The following is a 23,596-nucleotide window of genomic DNA, read 5'->3' as shown; positions in this document are numbered from 1 at the left end:
TCTCAAAGCTCCTGCGGTTCTGTGAGGCGTTTGCATGTTGTCCCTGTGTTTGTGCTGTGTTCTCAAAGCTCCTGCGGTTCTGTGAGGCGTTTGCATGTTCTCCCTGTGTTTGTGCTGTGTTCTCAAAGCTCCTGTGGTTCTGTGAGGCGTTTGCATGTTCTCCCTGTGTTTGTGCTGTGTTCTCAAAGCTCCTGCGGTTCGGTGAGGCGTTTGCATGTTCTCCCTTTGTTTGTGCTGTGTTCTCAAAGCTCCTGCAGTTCTGTGTAATGTTTGCATATTCTCCCCGTGCTTGTGCTAAGTTCCTCCCTGTACATCCGTACTGGTGTTCAAAGTCGTGCACTTGAAGCAAAATGCACTGAACTGCCCATAGTGTGGGATGTTTGTTGTGACTTTCACAGCCTTGCACCCTGTACTTCCTGACAAACCTGTACTGGATAACTGGTTTTGGAAGATTGATAGTGCAGCCACTGGCTTCTTTGGAGTTGTTCTTTGGCCACACAGAGTGAGGTGTGTTCCATTTGTCTGAAGTGGACAGGGCCTTTGTATTGATTGGCATACAAGAAGTGGACTCCATTAAATTCTGGCTTCCATGACACACCTATATGGGAGCTGTATCATGTATGCAAAATAAAATAAGTAACTATTTTTCCTATATTGCTTTTATCATTGTTCATATGAGGGTTTCTCAAATGGGTTTAATTGGATCAACAGTGATGCCAGATGAACGTTAGCTTTCTGGATGGTGGGTAGTGATCAGTCCTCTAATTGGTGGATGCCACATTGCCATATGATTGGCTCAGCTCTGAGGGTGAGCCATCCTCATTGGCCTCTTAGTGGGGCTGGTCCATCACATTCTAGAAGCTCTTCCCAGCCTACTGCAGCTGGAGTGTCACACTGGCAATGGAGATGGGAGGTGGGCTGAGTTTGGCTCAGCCAAACATCTACCGTTCAGCTTGTTTGTAGAAGATTCATTACGGACCTTAGTTTGATTACCTGTTACAAGTATTCTGATATTCTGATTTTGGATACATGGAGGAACACACAGCTTTGACGCAGTGTTGTCATGTCTAACACGGTTGTCAATTCTCACACTTTCAGAGTCTCGTGCTCATGCAAGAAATCTTATGGCAAATCTATATTATTCCATTATAAACCTAAAATTAGCTACATCACGTGCTGGGGTAGTTTGAACTATTTTCCAGGTAATAAAACTGTTAAATACATGTAAATGCTTGTGCATGTGTGTGCAGACGTGTCTTGAATTGAAAATCTCACTCCAGCTAGCTGACCAAAGTTGGCAGCCCTGCTTCTAAGCTAAAGGCTCCTTACCAGCCTGCAGAGGAAAGAAAACAAAAACACTCATTATCCCTGGTAACATTAGGGAAAAAAGAACCCTATAATCAAAAATGTGCTTAAATCATTTCTGAAAAAAAACAACAATAAAATTGAATTATGAAAAATTCCTGGAGGGAATGATCTGATTCATGTAAAGTCAGCCACAAGCAGGCTTTATAAGCTAACATTATGTCACGTTTCCCCACAGTTTATTTGACTGAACATTAAAATAAAATGAACATTGAGTGCTGTTTTACCAGCCACAGTTGAGTTTATTCTTTGTCGAAAGTTAGGCTCTAGGCAAACATTAACAACTATTTTAGCTACCATGGCCATCATTAGTTTGGTCTTTAGCATGCTACTCACGCCAACACCTCAGAAAATATTAGTATCCTCTCATGTACTCAATACTGAATGCAAAAATCAAAAATATGCAATAAAGGAGAGGCATTGATGGCTCCATAGAGAAAGATCTGATTCTTTGTCCTCTAGATGATAAACCTCCTGCTTTTTATTGGGCAGCTTTAATCAATTATCACTCGTGGAGTGAACACACATGAACTGCCAAAGCAGTAATTACACTAGATATTTCTGTTGTTTTCTGATTAAATGAAAACACAGACTTTTTTTTTATTAAATGAGTTGTTTTGCATGTTGCAGTTTTTAGCTGTTAAATGAATTGCGTCAAGTTTCTAAAGAGTAAAAAGTGTCTGAGAGGTGTAGAGTTCATTGTAAATACAGGGTTTTCTGAACGATTACTGAAAAGAATTTAACACCACAAGTTTTTACACCAACTCTATGAAAACAGTGAAAATTAAACCGATTAGACTCAAAATAGAGTAAAATTAACTTCAGTCAGAGCTAGATTGACTCTCTACTTGTAAATCTTTCACAAATATCAAAACTGCTGCTGAATTTGCTGTCTATTTAAGATAAAATACACTTTATTTATCCTGGGAGAAAATTCTTTGTTCCTTTCAATTTGTCCTTAATGATACCAATATCCTGTTGCATTAGCACATGTTACATATTTAAAAAACTGTCAAAACAAACTGGGATTTGCAAACTACAGCCTCAAGTTTTTAGGGAAGGTAGTTGTCCCAGTTATGAAAAAATAAAATTGGTAAGAAGAAACTACCTGTTGATATCTGAAATGTAAACTTTGACAGTGTTTCACCGGTGAACTATGCAGTTGGTGAATTTGATGTGCTCCCATGGCCAGGTGCTGTACTGAATGAAGGAGCAGAACAGGAAGAGCATACCCGTGCGTGCCCAACCCGCCGACCCCACCTCTGCCCCCCAAATAGGAACGCAGAGGATCCCTGGCTGCTGTTAAATCCTGCCGGGGTTTTCCACCCCCTTAATCCTCACTCACTAAACCCGTCGGACATATGCTGCTATTGATTCATTAAGCTCTCTGCATTTCCATCAGTTGCTGTAAGTGACCAAGGATTTTGATAAGCCAGATGCTGCTGCTGTGTGGGTCTTTGGTTAGGACACTAGCTGCAGACAGGGCAGTGTGTGTGTATGTGTGTGTGTGTGTGTGTGTGGTCCAGGTATACCTTACCTTGTGGGGACCAGGAAAACTCAGTTTAATGTGACTGCAATGAAAACACTAAAAATGCAGAAACTCTTGTATTTTTCTTGGTTACTTATGGTTATAGTTAGGGCTGGGTAGGGGATAAGGTTGTTACAGTTAGCGTTAGCATTTTTCCCATAGAAATGAATGAGATATGTTTACCTGACGTGTGTGTGTGTGTGTGTGTGTGATTGGCCCACTTTGAGACGCTGCTGCATGTGAATGGCAGACTTCACGCAGGCTGCTGCACGGTGCAGCTGCAGCTCGAGCAGGCAGTGGGGTCCCCTGTGGCTGGATATCTGCAGTGTCCTGGGCTGCACGCTTCCTTCTTGCGGGGTGTGTCTGGCCCCAGAATGAAGCATTAAGAGGAGCACGGGGAGTGCTGCATGCGGTTTGCACCCGCAAATTGTTCCCTGGTAGTGAGGCTTTTTGGTTTTATGGTTTTCATTAGTTGTTAGTCTTGAGGCTGAATGGAGTTCTAAGCCCCTACGAGGTCCTGATGTCCAGGTGACGTCACAGGCTTACTAAGGAGCAGCATGCCTGACCTCTACACGCTAACACGTGTCTCTCATAGACTTATTTCACTTTATCATATTCTGTGTGCAGAGGTTCATTTTTGATTTTGGTTGGGTGGGGAGAGGGGGTCTCTATTTAGACGGCGTCTGGACCAGAGAGCATGATGTATGATTTCATTAAGCCGTGTGTCTCTCTCTACTCGGCCCAAATCCAAAATATGGAGGAGGAGGAGAAGACAGGTTTTCCTTGACCAAATTAAACACAATCTTTTTTTCCTCTTCTTTTTGGGGAGGAGAGCTGTGTCGTAAGAGCAGCCTATCGATCATCTGCTCGCAGCGTCGGCACTGTTGCTGCTCAGCGTGGTGTAGATGGAGGGAGCGCGCTGCGCCTGCCTGCCTCACCTGCCCAGAAAGTGACCCCCTACCCCCCTGTCGCAGTCGTTGCTGAGCTGCTCCAGTCCCCAGTCTCTCTGCTCTTCTCCCCCCTCTGCTCTGCTCTTCCTGACCCAGATGAGGAGCTCATATGCGCCTGTTTACTTTTAAATGGTATGTGATAAAGACCCCCCCCCCCCCTCATTCCCAAGCCCCATCTGGATCAGGAGGTGTTTGGACTGCCTGCTATATTTTAGCATCAGCTCCTTGTTAAGGAGTCCAGGGTCTATGTGGGGGGTGTAGAGGTGACAGGCACCATGCCACATCTGTTCACCCCCCCACTCCCCTATTTCTCTTTCTGTACAAAGTCTCTGCATCTGGCGGGGGAGGGGGGGGGATTTTTGCCCCAGATTCTCACTGCCCCCTTATATGTAATTACTCACCATGGAATGGCTGTTTAGTGTTCTCATTCAGGGATTAAATTAATGCCCCCCCCCCCAACATGATTTAAAAGTGGCCTGTAGTTGTAGCTTGATACTGTAATACTAGTTTTATAGTTCAGTATAATGTTATGTTTCAGATTTAGCTGTACAGGGAATATTGACACAGAGCCCATATATCAGCGTGTGTCTGTGTCTGTATGTGTGTGTTTGCACGTGCGTACCTTCATGTGAATGCACACGTGTGTGTGTGTGTGAGCGCGTGCACTGATTTATGGCCACAATGCAGGATGTGCCTCCATACAATTTATTCACAGTTGCCCCAAACCACTTAACAAAGACTTACCAAAATGTTACAAGTTTATTGAAATCAAATTAACAGCAGCAGACACAACAGTGGTTATTGTTAAACAATATTGAATTTGCTGTGCGATGAAGGCCAGAATACAATGGAGGAGAGGGAACAGGAATCCACCCCAAACCCCCAGAGCCTTCTGCGAAAAAATGGATGTATAAAGATGAAATGATGTCCACGTGATTCATATGATTCATGCGTGGAGCTATCAGAAGCGGCCGGCCTGCTGTGTGAGCTGTGTGATAAATGTCTGGCCGTGTGGTGGTGCATACTGGGCTGGACCCAGCAGAGACTGTCTTGGACCAGCTGTTTGGTCTGTGTCCCGCAGATATACAGGTAGGGGGGTGAGCACACCTCTCCATGGGGACTCGCCACCCCCTCCCCTCTCCGTGGGGACTCGCCACCCCCTCCCCTCTCCATGGGGACTCGCCGCCCCCTCCCCTCTCCATGCGGACTCGCCACGCCCTCCCCTCTCCGTGGGGACTCGCCACGCCCTCCCCTCTCCATGGGGACCTGCCACGCCCTCCCCTCTCCATGGGGACTCGCCACCCCCTCCCCTCTCCGTGGGGACTCGCCACCCCCTCCCCTCTCTGTGGGGACTCGCCACCCCCTCCCCTCTCCATGGGGACTCGCCACCCCCTCCCCTCTCCATGGGGACCTGCCAAGCCCTCTCACAAGGCGTCCCCGCCTGTCTACCTCAGTGCCCGTCCTTAAATCGGTGTGATTCTCTCCTTTTAGGTGGCAGCACTACCAGCCCGTACGCACGGCCACCTGACCCCCCCCCCCCCCTTGTTTTTGTACACAGGTGAGCCGCGTGCCGGTGGAGAGCTGTGAGCAGTACAGCAGCTGTGCGGAGTGCCTGGGCTCCCGCGACCCCCACTGCGGCTGGTGTGTCCTTCACAATGTGTGAGTAAAGGCCTTTCACCGCGCTTCCTGGTTGGCGTGAGACTGCCGCACTCAGCTGGGACGTAGCAGCACTTGGCTGGTGGGACCGGCCCGTGTTCTCGGAGACACCCTACATGATCAGGCACTTACAAAAAACTGGCGTTTAAGATGGTGCCACCCTTACAGTATATCCACAAGTTATCGTGCAACTAGACACCTTTCCTGTCTGAAGTGTTGGTAGTGCGTGGCTCTGTCGGTTAGGGCCTAGTGATCGAAAGGGCAGGAGTGCAAATCCCATGGCAGGCAGCATGATTTTGCCATTGGGCCCTTGAGCAAGGTTCCTAATCCCGGTTGCTACGTGACTGTCTGACCCTGCTTTGTGTAAATGCCAAAGTGTAAATGCCTTTTTCCCTACTGTGATTCGCTCAGTACAGACAGGACATCTTGAGTGTGATTGGGCGATGGTCTTGAGGTGCAGGTCCTGTGTTTCTGCTCATGGCCCAATCTGCCAGCACAGAAATTACAATTATAAGCAGTTGCGGAAATAAACTAGCTAGACTATGTATGTAGTATGTAACTGTATCGGACTTTATTTTAATTGTTGGTGTAAAAAGGCAAGGGTGTCATCAGGATTGACTGTAGCTGGTCTGACTCCCAGATGTCTGACCTTCTCTCACTGTGAAGTGTTCATTACCAGCTCAATACATCCACCGTTTATGAAGCAGAATGGCCGAAGTGTGAGTTTTTTTTTTTTGTATGTGTGTGTATGTGTGTGTTTGCATACAGCACACTATGGTATTTTAAAGCCAACTGTAATGTAACATATTATGTGAATTCCCTCCCTTTGTCATATTTTAGTTCATGCTGCTTTAAATTTCTGAATTTTTCAACTCAAACATCTAATTCTGTGACCCGATTGGCAATTTTGGTTGGTTTTGTTTTTCCTTTAAGGAACAAAAAAACACCACCATGATGAAGGGCTGTGACGTGGTCTGGCGTGGTGATGAATGAGGAGATGATCTCTGAGTGCTGCAGGGCCCTTTTGCTGACTCGCTAACCTCGGCCAGCCAGCCAGCCAGCGTTTCCTTTTCCCAGTGTTTTGCACCAGATCAGAAATAAAGCCTGCTCAGCAGATCTTTAAACCCGTAAAAAAGCTTATTTATTAGGCTCATTTAGGAGGCGGTCTCGGCATTACGGGGCTTCCGCTGGGCTTGCGCACTCAGGCGTCCTCTGACCACCTTGCCTCCCCCCCCCCCCCCCACAGCTGCTCCCGGAAGGACCGCTGTGAGCGGGCCGAGCAGCCGCAGCGCTTCGCCTCGGACCTGCGCCAGTGCGTACAGCTCAGTGTGCAGCCCAGGAACATCTCCGTCACCATGTCGGAGGTGCAGGTGCGTCCCTCTACGTCGTCCTCCGCCTGAGTCTGTGCGTGCGCCTCCCACTGCTGCGCTCATCTCTTTGATGACTGACACCCGCCCCCCCCCCACCCCTCCCCATTCCCAGCTAGTGCTGCAGGCCCGTAACGTTCCAGACCTGTCGCTGGGAGTCAACTGCTCCTTTGAGGACTACACGGAGACAGAGGGCCGCATTGAGGCGGGGCACATTTACTGCCGCTCCCCCTCGGCCCGTGATGTCATCCCCATCACACGTGGTCAGGGTGAGCTCCTATCTCCTCCTTCTCCTTCACCTCCTCATCCTGCAGCTCCTGCCATTTTGACCTGATCCAGTGACCCAGCTCTTGTACTGCCTTTCTTTTCCTCTGTGCACTGACTACCAGCCCCACTCCCCCCCCCCACAGGAGTGTGGGGGCCGCATGAGCTCCGCTGGCCCTGCTGGGGGCGGCTTAGGGTCTCGCTTTATCAACCAGAGGCTGCTTGGCTGCTTCTCAGTGCGGCTGATATGTGTTGTGAAAAGACTCACATTCAGGTCGATTCAGTTAAAGTTCTCCATTAGATAAGTTTTCTATTTCCACTGAATGCAATTGATAATCATGTGGGGAGGTCCTGAATAAGCTGCCCTATGCATTAGTTTATTAGTTTTTCATATGTATTTATGATCCCTCTCTCAAACATGCGGTATGTTCATTGTTTGGTGTGTCGTGTGACCACTTCAAAGCAATACAAAAAATGTGATTTTTTTTATGGGTAATGTACATATTGCGTGGTTAAACAGTACTTGATTTTTTTTAAACCTAACATGTAAATGAAATTTCAAAGTGCATCGAAATGGCTTATCACTACAAGAGATATTCTTGCTAATTCCCCATGAAAATGCATAAAAATGTCAAGTTATTCATGGATTGCTTCTTACACACCTCTTACCTCCAGCAGAGTCTAGCCAGTAAGTGAAGTTTTGGCAACAGTGTGGTAAGCAAAATAAGTCAAAATACAAAAGGACGAGACAGAAATCAAGGCATGGAGGAATATCTCATCCACTCGAGAAATTAATGTCTCGTCAGAACTACTAATGAAAATTAACATGAAAGCAGGATTTTTAGCGCAAAACTGACCTTTGATTGAACCATTCATTAAATTTTGGTACATTAAGAAAAAACGTTAACATTGAAGGAGGTGGAGCTGCGCTCCGGCAAGGTGCCATTTGGACGTGCGGAGGTGGAGCCTCGCTCTACTGCTCACAGTCTATATTTAAACCCCGGTTATATGTTACCTTAATTGAATTTCCTTCCAGCATAATTCCTGGTGCTGAGATCCCAAGACGGTGTGTTATTTCACAGTGTCTCTGCATTTCAAAGTGTGGCATTAGACATGTGCACTTAATGAGAGCAAACTAATCTCCGGTTCTCTCCAGGGGACATGCGGGTTATCAAGCTGTACCTGAAGTCCAAGGAAACGGGCAAGAAATTTGCCAGTGTCAATTTTGTCTTTTACAACTGCAGCGTCCACCAGTCGTGAGTATTCTTCTAAATGTTCTCTCGTTTCTCTCCCACCGTGTTCCTGATCATGCACTTTCCTCACACTTTTCCTACTCCTGACCCCCTCTGCATCACAAGGCCAGTGCCCCCATATGGGGTTAGGCTACCAAGATCAAGGTTATACATCCGTATGCTATGAAGTCCATGTGTTTTTCTTTTGGAGGGCGCGTTACCTTCTCTTGTTCTTGGCTGTGAGCAGAGGTCAGTGGCCTTTTAGCTGAAGACACAGCCCTAGGGCAGGTTTGGGACGTGGGGCAGGGCAGAAGGGTGGGAAGGTGGGCTGTTGGGGACCTTGGCTCCAGATGGCATTGGTCACATAAGCCCCCTGCGATTCCCTGTGGAGGGTGGAACCAGGCATAGAGAAAGCCGATATTCTCACAGACCCCTCTCAAGACCTGTAACTCAGAAACTCCACCGAGCTCTGAGAAATGGGGTCTTTACTCAGCACTTCTGGTGGGGTCAGACTCTTAATGTTGGCCCCGTAATGACCCTGGGTTCCCATGACAGCAGTGCAATGATCTCTTACTTAAGTGGGAGTCTCCGTTTTCCTAGGTATGCACATGTGTGCGTGTGTGTGGCTCAGTGCTCGGCTTGTGCTCCCTAGGACCTATCGGAGATTTCTTGGATAGGTGCCTTGTGAAGTTTTATCATGTCCATCCTCCTTTACCCCCCCCCCCCCAATAACAGTAAGGAATATATGTCCATGTCCATTATTAGACATGTTCATGTTGATTTCGCCCTCACTTTCATGCCGCATCTTTCCAAGAGTGTCTTGTCCTACCTTTTTGGCTTCCATGCGAAGCTAGTTTTGGGATTGAAGAGATATTAGATAAAGTCTGTATCTGATGATTGTAGGGGGCTGTTCGTTGTGTTGTTGCCATGGTACGAATTTCATACCTTTCATAATTTCATCCTGAAGCCACTTACTTGGTTACAAGTTCCTCATACTTTACTTTGATACACTTTGCTTCCTTGGTTACGGGCTCCGCGCACCTTATTTGGTTACATGTTCCACGTTCCTGGTTACGGGTTCCTCCCTTAATCTGCGATATTGAGTCGGCCCGTTTGGTGCCGATCTCCTTTGGTTCCTCTGTCATGAGAGACATGGAGAAGGCAGACAAGCAACCACAAGATGCAGAGAAAAAGAGGGAGAGGGAGAGTGTGTTGGTGGTATGGACCCGAGAAATATCACGCAAGCCTGAAAAGGATGTGCCCCCCAGATGGAGAGGTGGAGGGTGTAGCACAGATAGCCTCAGCTGAGGAGGGGATTTGCACAAATCATGCCCTGCACTCTGCATTGGGATCCCAGCTCCCACTGAGGGCCACAGCTGGCTGTCCACCCCCGACCTTGGCATGCATGTGCAGCCAGGGACCCCCCCCCCCAAATTGTAAGTAGCTGTAATAATAAAGAGCTCGCATGGGGAAGTGGGGGCAAGACGAATCACACGGATCACGCATAATTGCAATATCGAGCTTTTGCATTAAAAAAAGGCTGGAGGAACAGCTTAATCGAGCACGCGGCAAGGAGGCTGGAGCGGGGGGAAAGGCAGGCAAGGGAGCCATCACGCCCATTGTGGTGGAATAATAGGTGCCTCAGAGCTTGAAGGGTTAGTGCCCAAGCCGTGGCGAAAAGCTGATTTAAATATGAAAGGTTGAGATGAATGCAGGTTTCCAAACAGCCGACACAATGTGCGCTCCCAGTATAGCCCATCCACTCCAGGCTCAGAGCCACTGGAGATGTGTAATCAACCCTCCACCCTGAGCTGAAGAACGGTCCCCAACCGGTGTTGCGAGGAGGCAGGAGCATGGAGGCCTTAGTGTGCAGAGCGCAACCACAACAAACCCGTATCAGAGGAGGTGTCACGTTGCAGAGAAGCTAATAAATCAGATGTGTCAGCAGGTGCCCCTGTGCTCTGGGCCTGTGGTATGATTGGCTAGTAGAAGCTGGTACTGAAGCTGGTGTGCCATGTTTTTCAAACTGCTTCCACTTTCAAATTGATGCACAGGCCACCGCTGTTGTGTGTTTAGAATGTGCTAGAAGCTGATACCCACATGGCAGTGCTTCAACAGCACGCCGTGCAGATATATGTGTGGGTAAGGAGTCTCAGCTCGCTTAGTCACTCCTTGGAATTGTTCCAAACAGTAACCAAAGGATTTTGATGTTTACAAAAAAAGGGTTTATAAAGAGGCCGGTCATTTCATTTGGCTGATGGTGATAGGCCTCCTGTCATGCAGTGAGGTAGAATATCCCACTGTACTGCCTGCTACCTGAGGAGCTTGATTAATCAGTCTGAATGGGGGAAGTTAAATGTCCCAGGGCTGTATCTGCAGTGCTTGTAAATATGCACAAAGATCAGCACCTTTCTTTCTGAAAGCACAACAATTGCTGAAGTGAACGCTTGTTTCAGTTTTGGCTTTTCTCGCACATTTCGAGGTGCTAATCCATGATTCACTTTGAGCCACGAAAAAAGGGAAGGGAGAAGAGATTTGAGGGTTTGGCTTATCTTGCATCCACAGATTATTCTAATGTGACTCTTTAAGTATTTCACGCCTTTCTGGGCAGCCCACTCCAAAAACGGGCTGGGTGGAGGGGTGGAAAATAGAGATTTCCTCTCATCAGGGACCCCCCTAGTCCAACTCACCGGAAGGGGATGAGAGAAAGCGAGGAGGATGGAGTTACTAGAGGTCCTGTTAGAGGTGCTGAAGACAGGCCATGGGGCTCAAACTGGGTGTTAGATGTGTCACTGCCCCTCCGGTCCCCTGGTCCAGTTTGGCTTGTTGCCTTGTGTTACCATGAGGTGTCGACCTGCCTCCTTCACACTGCAGATACGGCACATATGATGCCATCCTGACATGTCTGCTCCTCGCATGCTCAGCTGCAGGGCTGATGCAGACCGCATACCATCCTGACATGTCACAGCTGCAGGGCTGACGTAGACCCCATGCCATCCTGACATGTCTGCGCCCTGCATGCACAGCTGCAGGGCTAACGCAGACCCCATGCCGTCCTGACATGTCTGCGCCCTGCATGCACAGCTGCAGGGCTAACGCAGACCCCATGCTGTCCTGACATGTCTGCCCCCTGCATGCACAGCTGCAGGGCTAACGCAGACCCCATACCGTCCTGACATGTCACAGCTGCAGGGCTAACGCAGACCCCATGCCATCCTGACATGTCTGCTCCCTGCATGCACAGCTACTTCGGTGCATTCGGATAGCACGTAGACGCCCCCTGGGGCCCAAATGTTCAGCTTCTTTAGACACATATAAAAGTTAATTGATCAATTAAGTCGGTCATATGTTTAATTAAGGAAGCTCTCCTGTCCCCAAGGGCTGAATGATATTCCAAATGGTCACTAAATTACTTATTGAACGAATCGCCAGAGCAATTGACCCGAATGGATCCGTCTCGCCGCCTGTGTTGCGTGGCGTTTCGTATCAGGGGAACGCGGCCCGTTATTAGCGCATGTGAATATGCCGCCAAGTCGAATGAGAGCGTGACATATGGCTGCCACCCTCTCCCCCACTTACGAGGACTCCCCGATGTTCTTAGCCGCCTGTATTATATTTCTGTCAATTCAGCCGCATGCTCATGCTGAACCCCAGCCGAAACTGAGGAAGGTCGTCAAACAGCTGCGCCGCATGTGGTCAGCCAGAGAGCCCAGAGTTAGACGCCGCCCCAGACAACATAATAATTGCGCACGGCCCGTCCCCTTTGGTGGCCATTGCCTCTCAACCCCCCCCCCCCCCCCTCCATCGGAGTGCACAGCGGTTCTTATGATGCAATGGTATTGCGACAAAAAAAAACACCTGGGAGACTAAGACTGACAGTATAAGCAAGCGAGAGAGACAAAGAAGGAGGCAGTGAAAGAAGGCTGCTTTTTTGTGTCTGTACGCGTTCCGTGATGTGATGTGATGTGATGTGATGTGATGTGCTCTCTCTGTCTCTGCCACTCCCCCCACCCCCACCCTCACAGCTGCCTTTCATGCGTCAACGGCTCCTTCCCCTGCCACTGGTGCAAGTATCGGCACATGTGCACGCACAACGCCCGGGACTGCTCCTTCCAGGAAGGCCGCGTCAACACGTCTGAGGTCAGTCTGTGCCACCGCCGCCACGTCGGGGGTCCCGCCTGCCTCGTGCCTGTGCCCGCTTTCCTTGTGCCTGTGCCCGTCTCAGTTTGGAAGATGAGGGAGCACCGCTCACAATACGTCACGTGCTGGAATGCGCCTTCTTGCGGCGTGTATCTGGGTCATGCGTGACGGCGTGTCTCACAGCAGAAGGCTGCTGCCAACGCACTGGGCACTTCGTCCCCCTGGCGAATTGACACGTTCTCCTTTTTTGGTCAGAGAGAATGACTATGCAAATTCTGTCTTGTTCTACATTTTCAAATACTACATTACCATAAAAACTAATATCAGTCACATCTCTGCCTCTCTCTGGGGGCCCCCATTTGTAATGCCACGCTAGGGCTGCTCTCTGAGGACTTATCCCCATCTCTGCCTCAACATTCCCTGTCCGTCATATACGCTGATATAAAATGCACCTTTCCATCCAGGTTTTTGTGGTGTGACACGTTAAACTATGGGAGAGACGCCAATGTATACAAGCATGACTGATGTGTGCAATCAGGCTATTTTTTTCTGTATGAAGCCTCATTTCCATCTATCCGTCCATTTTCTGAAACCACTTATCCTATTTAGGGTCGCGGGGGGTCCAGAGCCTATCCCAGAGGCTCCAGGAGCAAGGCAGGGAATTACTCAGGATGGGGCACCAACCCATCACAGGTCACACACACACCTACGGGCAATTTGATGACTCCAGCTAGCCTCAGCATGTTTTTGGACTGTCGGGGGAAACCAGAGCACCTGGTGGAAACCCCATGATGGAGAACATGCAAACTCCACAAACATGGAACCCTGGTGGAGACTTCAACCCAGGTCCTACAGGAGTGAGGCAATAGTACTAGCCATTGGCATTATATTCAAACATATACTAAAAGAATTGGTTTCATGCTCTTTTTTAAGTCCTTGATTGGTCCTGAGGCATTTTCCATCAAAACAACCAAATATTATTGGATTATCTCCCTGCTGTGGCCCAGAACCTGGCCAGTGGTACCCATGCTGAAATGGATAGGCCTCCATAGCTGTGTGAGACCCACACTGCTCCCACATCTCCAGGAACGATACCATGGTGAAGCATGGTGAAGCCTCCACATCTCCAGGAACGATACCATGGTGAAGCATGGTGAAGCCTCCACATCTCCAGGAACGATACCATGGTGAAGCATGGTGAAGCCTCCACATCTCCAGGAGCGATACCATGGTGTAGCCTCCATATCTCCGCACTGTTTAGGGCAATAGTGGTTGGAAATACCACCTGAAAAAATGCATCACCACCTGCTTGGGCTGGTTCAACATAGCATTACGCAATAAGAGGTAACATTGCCCATCAACCCGTTATCATTACTAAAATAAAATACCCAGTAGTGTTCAGTATATCACATCTCCAGGCAATGTTCAGCAACATATTCAGATCTCAGGCACTTTGTTAGACTATTTCCTACCTCTGAAGAATAAAGTATACTTTGTAAGTTGACTCGTTGTTTCATTAGAAGATATTTTGTTCTGGAGATCTTGCAAATGCAGAGTTATTCCCAGAGTTAGCGGTGGCCGTGTGGTTTCAGCGCCGGTGCTTTCCGGCCGATGCGCGGACGTTCACGTTATCGCCATTTTCTCAGCTCAGCATGAACGCTCCATTTGCAGCTTCTTTTACATTTTTTCTGGTTGTCATGGTAAAACACACACACTGCATACAAGCAGCGATCCTTGTCGGTATCTTGCCATCTGTGGTTCAGTCAGTATACGTAACACTATTATCTATGGGATGCTGCCAATGATTTGGGGGGTGGGCTGCATTTTATGTATGTATGCACAGAAAAGATGTGGTACATAATGAGTAACATTTACAAATCAAATGTATATAAATCATCGTGCCCCTGACAGGTTATAAACAAGGAAACGCATTAAATCCGACCAGGCAGAAAATTACTTGGGTAACGCACACTTCAGAACGCCATCAGGAGAAATTCATAACTAACAAAAAACAAAGCAGTAGAGTGTGGTGTCTCCCGTGCATGACTGTGGCCCGCCGCCGCTGTGCTCTTCTCGCACCGTGGCCTGCTCTCGGACCGGGGTCTGCTCTTCTCGGACCGTGGTCTGCTCTTCTCGGACCGGGGGCTGCTCTTCTCGGACAGTGACCTGCTCCTTTCGGACCGGAGTCTGCTCTTCTCGGCCTCTGCGACGGCAGCGAACGGCCCGGGTTAACAGCCTCCAGCTAGCTTCAAACACCTTTATAACGGACTCTTGGTACAAATGACTGCATCATAATTGCTACTAAAGGCTTGTACATGGAATCAGATCGTATTTCTCCCCAATGCCGCCAATGATGATATACGTGAAGTTAATGCTGGTCAAACCAAACCCCCCCCACCAAGATTGCGGAACCTGGACCTGAGCTCTCATCCTGTTCCCACTGCCAGTGGGCTCCCGCTGTGGTGTACCTGACTCACATTGTCGTTGAAACTCGTATGTCTTGTGCTTCTTGTGTGTTTGTTTTGTGGCAGTTAGAGGTAACATTTTTAGTAGAAGCATTCATCCAAGAGGAGTAACATGATACTGAAGTTGGCAAAACATGTGTGATAATATAGTAATACAGGAATGCTTTAGAAGAAGGGAAGAGTGGTCTCTTAGGCAACACATGGCCGGTTGTTACAACATTATAGTGACGTAACCCATATGTATCTTGGGAAAATAAAAATTTTGTGGCTTGTCATGATCGATTCCAATAGCGCCTCAGCCTTAAGCTCCTCTGACGCTGCTGGCTTGATTCCAGATGTGCGTTGCTGCTTTTGTCATGTGTAACACTGTGTGGGTGTGTGTGTTTTTGTAGTTATTATATAGTGAGGGCCAGATTTCCCCACAGCGTGACAAAGACCTGTCATTTTGACCTTGTGGGGACCACTTTTTTGGTGTGTAAAAATTTGTGAATGCAATCAAAAAAAAGCTTTGTGCATTGTTTGGTTACTTATGGTTAAGGTTAGGGCTGGGTAGGGGTTAAGGTTGTCTATTGGGGTTAAAATTAAGCGGGTTTCCATGGAGTGCTATTGCCAAACCCCCCCAAAGTGCCCTGTTAATGGCGCGGCTCGTGAACAGTCAGCGTGACGTGTGCTCTCCGCACCCCATCCTCAGCCTCTTCATTCCTGCCAGCTCAGGGGCTCAAGAACATCCCCCCCCCCCCCCCCCCCCCCCCTTCTAGGGGGTTGAATGAGACGGGGGGGAAAATGATCTTGATCAGTATGTTCATCTTTCAATTTATAACCACTGACAGTGCTTTTGTTTCAAAGATAATAAAGCAGAGATATTTGGATAAAATTGATCTTATTTTCTCTAATTAGACAATGTATCAAAATGGCGAGAGAGCCCTGAGCGGCCATGGGTTCTGTCCCTGCTTCGCCTTTCATTAAGGGAGATGAATGGCTGGGAAACGAGCTCGCTGAGTGAGAAGCCAGCATGCCCCGGCCGTGTTGGGTGCCCGGCCCATCAGCAGGTCACCCCTCCGCTCACGGAAATCCTCTTATAACGTGCGAGTATGTGGAATGTACAGACGTTGCTATGCTCTGTTCTCCTCCCTGTAGCAGCATAAGACAAATGGGTCTCTTTGTGTATTAATTAGTGGGAGTGAGAGGCTTGTTGGTCTTGCTCATCTTCCGTGTTGAGGTCATTGTAGACCCCATCTCTTGTGTGGTGAGCCATGCATCATAGCCCCCAGCCCCCTCAGGCTCAGGCATGTGCGGTGACCAACTGCAGTCGCCCTTCTTGGGGTTTAATTATTGAAATTGTATTAAATCTTAATTTCCAGATGCCTTTGCGTTTGTCTGCTTAATGGAGGCTAAAGATGGATTTTACATCCGGAGCTGGACGACTCGCCCTCTCTCGCACGTGTGTGTCCTTCAGAGGGCACGGGGCTGCATCTTCATTTTGCTGTGTCAGTCATTTATTTTTAAATTGTGCCATTCAATCCCAAAGTATCTGACATTCTTAGCAAAAAAAAAAAAACTCATCCGGATGCGTACCGCCGGAATGCTCTTCATTAGGATGTTACACGGGCAGAGGAGGCGTACAATACGACTTTCGAGGGTATCGGAATTCACAGATGAGCATTAGCCGTGCATCTTGTGGTAATGTGTAATTTGTGTCCTGGCTGTGTGGGTTTTGCTCCAGGCTGTGTGTGTGCTGCTCTGGTTTGTGTTCCAGGGTAGGTAGATGCTCAAACCCCTTTCATGGTTCAAAGTCCTCTTTTTATTTTGGCGACGGCCTTCTCTGGGGTACCTGTCTGTCCTCTGTCTGGTTCAAACTGGCCCTTCCTTCCTAATGAGATGGGATCCCAATGCCTTGGCCGTTTTGCCAAGCAGATTAGCCAAAAATAACATCATAAGACGATACGGCAGTGATCTTTTGAGTGCATGTGGTTTGTGTGCTGTGTTTGTATGTCCCTTATGAGGTGGGTGCAGTTGGCACGGCTGTCTCTGAAAACATGGCTTTGATGCAGTGGTAGGTTTTCTTCTCCTTTTGGCTGATGCCTGCTCATCCTACATGAGCTTGCATGTGAGCAGCTCATTGGCTAATGCTGGAAATGAACCTCAAACAGGGGATAATGGAATGTGCCCCACCCCCTGACAAAATAACTCATCCCTCGCATCTCTGTAATGTAATGGGAGATTGGGTGGGTTGGTTAATATGCAGGAATGCATGGAATGCAACGGCTCTGTCAGGGTGCACGTGGAAAGGTTCTGTGAAGGTCATCTGCCGCGTTCTAGATTTCCTGAAGCTGCAGAGGACACAGAAGGGTTGGGGCTCCTCTGGAGTTGAGCAGCATTCATTCCCATGGCTTCCAGAGAGGAACCCGCTTCTTAGAGGACACCAAAGGCTTCTGTATTTCGACCAGATATGAACTCGAAACAGTGAGCAGTTTAGGGCATTTTGGATCACATAACTGCCATTTTTTAGTTACTATTTTATGCTGCCTTTCAAACCAAAAGAGGCCACTGAATTCTGTATTTAAGCAAAGACCTTATGCCAGGGTTAGCCAATCTTATCCACAAAGGGCCAGTGTGTGTGCGCGTTTTCGCTGCAACTCCCTAATTATATTACTAATTAGAGGACTGATTGGTTGAAGAGTCCTCACACCTGGGTTTGAACAGCTGACCTACAGGTTATCCCAAAAACCTGCATAGACACCGGCCCTTTGCGGATAAGATTGGCCACCCCTGCCCTCTGCTGTCCCCTTCTCCTGGCTAGCTGAGGGGTGGCGGAGGATTCTGTGGGTTGGTGTTTCTGACTTGTGGCTCCCATGCCTGCATCCTGCTTGTTTATTTGCCCTGAGATGTTTTGTGGGTTTTCTTCATGGCCCTTTAGCTTATTAATCATCAAAAGAGTTCTTGACTGAACACTCCTGTAGAGTCATTATTTCGCTTTCAGACCAGTATCCCAGTACGGCCATTTTATTGCGCATTCCTGGTGTTTTCAGATATAGCCTCTGAAATGGTTTCATCTCCATGGAGGCCTCACCTGGTTTGACTGCTCTGGCTGAGTTTTGGGAACCATGAGTTTTGCTGGTTGTAAAGGACAAAGGAGGTTAAATCGGTGTAATGACCCTCACCACTGTTCTCCTTGTTGGAGTCTCAGTGAGGATGAGGTTGAGTGGGAAACATCTGCGAACTGTTCAATTATCATGATGAAGCAAAACAACGGCTGATTTTAAGTGCACTTAGACGTCTGGCCACAAGGCCTCTCATTGGCACGCTTGTCTGCTCGCTGCCCACTCAGACCTGAACATGTTAGCCTGCTGCAAGTACACCAAGCCTTGATGTCGAATACTGTGGCAGCCAAAGAAATCGTATCGCTGTAGAGCCTGAAATCAGCCCCAGTTACTCCAGCGATACTGTTGATGTTTTTTACTTGTTCATCGCTTTGGACTAAAGTATCTCCTAAACAAATGTAAAAACCCCTCCTGATCTCATCTGCCAAAAGAATGAACTTTTCTCTGCGACTTTCATGTCGTTCACAACCTGGCTGTTTGGAATCGTCAAGGCAGGGCTGAAGAGCTCTCTGGTGCCTCTGGTGGCCACCGGTGATATGGCTCAATAAAAGTCCTGAAGAGAAACCCAGGGCTGCCCTCTGCCTGTTAGAGGATTTTTAGATTTATTTATTATTATTTTTTTTATAAACAAGCTGTCGTTTGAGTGCAGCTTTGTCTTTGAGTTCTCCTTCGGCACTCTGGGCCGTGATGCAGTTTTGGGGACCGAGTACTTGTGCTAACTACCCCTTATCTTATTGGGGTTTTGCTGTTCTTCCTCCTATTCTTTAATTTCAGTCCATACCCATAGCTTGAGGAAGTTAATTAACTCAGTTGTTTATAGAAATTTGTGTTCTACCTGTGTGCAGCTAATCTAGAAACAAAGAGCCGTGTCATAAGCATAGCATTTGCATATCTTACTCTGCTGCTCATGCAAATTGTTCTCCGCCATTCGGGTTCTCAACGAGAGCTTGATTGTGTTATTCGGCATTCAGTCGGTGCCTGGGCCACAAAGTGTATTTTCCTCAATTTCATTACCTGGAATTCCTTGCCTGCCTTCCTATGTAAATTACAATCTTGGTTCATTAGCCACCCTTAATTTAACACTTTTTTAACAATAACGAGGCGATGAACAAACAGGCAGACCAACCAAAGAGATCCTGCTGGGCTAATAATGATAAAAGGGCCAGTGGTATGGTGGATTCACCCTAATCATTTAGGGTGCAATGAAAACACACATCCAGAAAGGTTCTCCCTCTGTGTTCTCACTGGTCCGCCTTGAGCCCCTTTTGCTCCGCCCACTTCCAGACAGAATTTACATATCTGCTGATCGACAACCTGCAGTGGAGCATAAGTCGCTCGCAAGAACAGGAAGGGGTCGCATGTAAGGTCACATGACACGTGGAAGTTTGTAGGCTAGCAGGATGCTGCAGAGAGCAAGGTAACTGGAGGGCGCGACCCCCCCCCCCCGCAGTAGATATGTACACACACAGTGAAGCCGGGGGACAATTTGATCACTTCCCATCTGAGCTGCCTTTCAGTCGTTGGCTCGGATGACCTCTATTAGAACACCTCTGAGAGTCAGCGCACCCACCCACCCACATTCCAGCTTTATACTACCTGCTGCCACCAGGACTCAAGCTGTTTCAGGGGGGGTCATGATGACACGTCAGAGCCAGCGCGTGGATATTACGCCTAGCATTCTACAAAGCACGTGTCGGAGAAATCGCAGAGAGGCTTCACAAGAAAAACTGTTTGTGCATGAGATGACCGTTGAATGAGAGAGCAAGAAGGGGTGACGACTATTTGTTTATTTATATATCAGTCGGCGTCAATGACAATATTTTCACAGACCCAGAAGTCTCCTGTAGGCGGAGGGCGAGATGAATGTGCTGGAAATGGTACAATCTGTCAAAAAAAGAAATCCTATTTCCTTTATTTATCTGCACGTCCACTTAATTTTTCTGCTCCACAGACTGGCTGGAGCAGGCTGTCTCTGCCAAACGCAGGCGACGGGAGTCCGTGGACTGTTCTTCCCACTAAAAATCTGCTCGCTCTCTCTCGCTCTGGCCCGGGAATCATCATCAGCTTTGGCGTGGCAGTGCGTGTGGCGCTGCCAGAATATTTAAGCTGCATAAACACTCTGACGACTCCATTTCTTCTCTTGCGACAGCTCGTTGAGGACGTTCGCCCTGACCTGGGTGGCTCCGCCTCTCGTCTGTCTTCCTGACCCACCCACTTTTGTTATGAAATGGATCTGTCCGTGGTTTTTCCCCGCAAAATACGAAAATGCAACATTAACTTATTTTCTTCTATTTGACCTCCATCTTTCCGTCGCGACCTAACAGAATGCTCCCTCTCCCTCACCCCCCCAGGACTGCCCCCAGATCCTGCCGTCCACGCAGATCTACATCCCAGTGGGGGTGATGAAACCGATCACGCTGCTGGCTCGCAACCTGCCGCAGCCACAGTCAGGCCAGCGCAACTACGAGTGCATATTCCGCGTCCAGGGCGTGTCGCACAGCGTCACAGCTCTGCGCTTCAACAGCACCAGCATCCAGTGCCAGAAGACTGTGGTGAGTCCCCACCATGCACATGCAAACACACATAACCATAGGGTCCTGCCGTACACGCACATGCACACAGGCAGATGCGCAGCTTTGGTGAATCCTTTGTGGAAAAGAGCTTATAGGTTGAGTGGATGGGCAGCAGACATATAGCAAATGTTGTCACCTGTCAGCTGACATGTGTGCGTGTGTGTGCCTGTGCATGCGCGTGTGCCTGTGCATGCTAGTGTGCCTGTGCATGCTAGTGTGCCTGTGCATGCGCGTGTGCCTGTGCATGCTAGTGTGCCTGTGCATGCGCGTGTGCCTGTGCATGCGTGTGTGCATGCGCTTTGTTTTTCTGAAGCCCTGTTTTGCACCTCTTGCCTCAGAAGAATTCTGATGATCTCATCCCATGTTGGATCACGATGAAGTCCTGTATTTAATTATTTGGAGGGGGGGGGGTTTATCACCCTCCCCATTTCTCACACTGACACTGTTCCCCTGGAAAGCCTGCCTGGCTTCTCCCATCTTGTGAAACTTGTTGTTCTGCGTCCAGTAAACTCTGACTAACCAGGGGAGGGTTTGTGTATTTGGGAGTTCGCTCTTTCTGAGTTGCCCGCCCCTCCTCCCCCAGGCAAACTTGTGCTTGAGCAGAGGGATCCGTGATGTTCGCAGTCCACAAAGTCCTTGTGGAGAGTGGTGGGGGGGCGTTTCACTTCAGCGAGGCTGAAAATGTGAAGGGGACGCCCAGCTGTGGGAATTGATCCTTGCTCATACTGCTGGGTGGAGGTTGATGGATTGCTTGTCCTTTGTGGCAGGGCGAGGGGAAAGAAGAAGGTTTTGAGCATGACATTGGACACAATACACAGCCTCTCTGACAAGGATGGATATCTCCTTTCTTTCTTTTTGTCCCCTTTTCAATATCTAAGCTTTACATCTCACTCCGCATCCACAAAATACTCCATTCTACCTTGTGTTACACAGGGGGCAGAGTCATCCATAGCCCTCATGACCTTCTATACCCAGACTAAAAATCTGGCCCCGCAGCCAGCAGCCGGGGCCCCCCCGGCTCCAGAGCGTGAGTCTGTTTTAGCTCGATGTTGTATCGGCTGTCCGCATCAGTCTATGTCACTGAGCACCTTGTTGGGTGCAATGCCGCTAGTCACCAGTAGGTGACGTGTCCCAGCTTGCCGTGTCTTTTCGACAGTAGCAGGTGTCCCTGAGCTATCTGCACTTTCCCTCCAGTTCTCTTTGTTTGGCAGTCATCCCCGGGAAAATGGGAGGGACCTTGGCATCGCTGGGAGTCAGCCCGCAGCGCCCGCTGTTACGGCCTACCTCTTGTGGACCCCTGAACTTTGAGCCGCCTGGCAGTGTCCGGGGCTGTCTGCTGGCTGGCCTCAAAGCCTTTGTGCCCTGTATCCCAGCAAGACGAGTGCCTGCAGTGACTTCAGGCTGTGGTGTGAGAGGTACAGCTACGAGCTGATGGTCTCCTAAGGCTTCCTATTCCTGTGTTCACAGTACTGATGTTTCCCTTCATTGCCCCCCCCTCCCCCCCAGTGCTGTTGCACCTCTGGCTCCCAGCAGCACTGCGGTCACCCTTTCCGTTAGCTCACCGTGTGTCTGTCCCTGTGCTCAGGCACCTCGCTCAGTCCCGTCAGCATTAATAACATGCGACGCGCAGCGGAAGGCCACCGACCGCGGCGTTGTCCCGGAAAAGTCCTCTGCAGACACCGGAGGAGAGCCGTCCTGGAGCACACAGCCCTACCTCTGTTACTGAGGGAAAGCGGAAAGAATATACCAGATAAACTGGAGTGTGTGTGTGTGTCTTGCAAACAGGTAGAGGTGTTCCATGTCATCTGTCTGTTTTTTGGTAACTGACAGGAAGCTAGTCGAACAATTTATGCACTGTGAACTGTAGCATACACTCAGCCTGAATAGCAAACCCCCCCCCCCCCCCTCCCATATCTCCCTAATACATCCCCTGGGGACTAAAAGAGGGCGCACACTGCGGGATGTTACTGGGATGTGTGGCTATTATATGCTACATGCTAATACCGATTGTTTATGTTTGTTGGTATGAGCCTGTCTGTTCCTGTCTGTACCTGTCTGTGTATGTCTGTCTGTACCTGTCTGTGTGAGCCTGTCTGTACCTGTCTGTGTATGTCTGTATGAGCCTGTCTGTACCTGTCTGTGTATGTCTGTCTGTACCTGTCTGTGTGAGCCTGTCTGTACCTGTCTGTGTATGTCTGTCTGTACCTGTCTGTGTGAGCCTGTCTGTACCTGTCTGTGTATGTCTGTCTGTACCTGTCTGTGTGAGCCTGTCTGTACCTGTCTGTGTGAGCCTGTCTGTACCTGTCTGTGTGAGCCTATCTGTACCTGTCTGTACCTGTCTATGTGTGTAATGGTAAGGTACCCACATTCTACTCATGACAGCAGCCCATTTCCACACATGAACCACCTAATCATACAGCTGCAACGTTCCTCAGAACATTGTCCATTTAGAGGCTAAGACGAGTCCAGCTGACTGCGCTCTCAGCCCCCCCCCCCCCCCCCCCCCATTACTCTGGCATCTCTGCTGCTCAGTCTGTCCCATAACAGATGAGAGTGTGCAGGTATTTTGCAATGCTTTCTTGGTGTCTGGGGACTCAGATGCTGGTAATTTATGAACAACCTATAGTAGTTTAGCTAGCCACGCAAGTTTTCTTTTCCTTCTTTCCCTAAGTTAAGGAAACTATGATATATTAAAATTAAATAACCAGCTCCTCTCAGAGCATCAAGCTAAAATGGACAAAGGTTTTCTATCTTGCCGCGGTGGCTGCTTTGAGCAGGGAGGGGCCCTTTTGTGAGGCTCGGGTGGCAGCGGCTGTGCTCATGTTGAGCAATTCGGTTGCATCAACGGATTTGGTTGCATGAAGGTGGAAAACGCCATTGGTAGCATGTGGCATTGGTGCAGGTGAGTGGCACCTCGGCCTGGCGTGTCGTGGCCCCTGCGACAGCGTACTGTCC

General features: G+C 48.8%; 1 protein-coding gene across 2 annotated transcripts in view; it reads left to right on the top strand.

Annotated features, from left to right (window-relative positions):
• Positions 1 to 23,596, top strand: part of LOC111855146 (plexin-A1-like) — a 147,187-nt gene that overhangs the window by 80,195 nt on the left and 43,396 nt on the right. For both annotated transcript variants that reach the window (XM_023833862.2, XM_072712861.1), the window contains exons 5-10: positions 5,402 to 5,502; positions 6,746 to 6,869; positions 6,982 to 7,135; positions 8,287 to 8,386; positions 12,388 to 12,502; positions 20,420 to 20,620. In XM_023833862.2, coding sequence (XP_023689630.1) covers positions 5,402 to 5,502; positions 6,746 to 6,869; positions 6,982 to 7,135; positions 8,287 to 8,386; positions 12,388 to 12,502; positions 20,420 to 20,620 — 795 coding nt within the window. The remainder of the gene's footprint in view (positions 1 to 5,401; positions 5,503 to 6,745; positions 6,870 to 6,981; positions 7,136 to 8,286; positions 8,387 to 12,387; positions 12,503 to 20,419; positions 20,621 to 23,596) is intronic.

This window comes from Paramormyrops kingsleyae, chromosome 6, assembly GCF_048594095.1.
Source record: "Paramormyrops kingsleyae isolate MSU_618 chromosome 6, PKINGS_0.4, whole genome shotgun sequence".
In the NCBI taxonomy this organism is placed as follows: Eukaryota; Metazoa; Chordata; class Actinopteri; order Osteoglossiformes; family Mormyridae; genus Paramormyrops; species Paramormyrops kingsleyae.
This window is presented reverse-complemented; position numbering and strand designations above follow the sequence as displayed.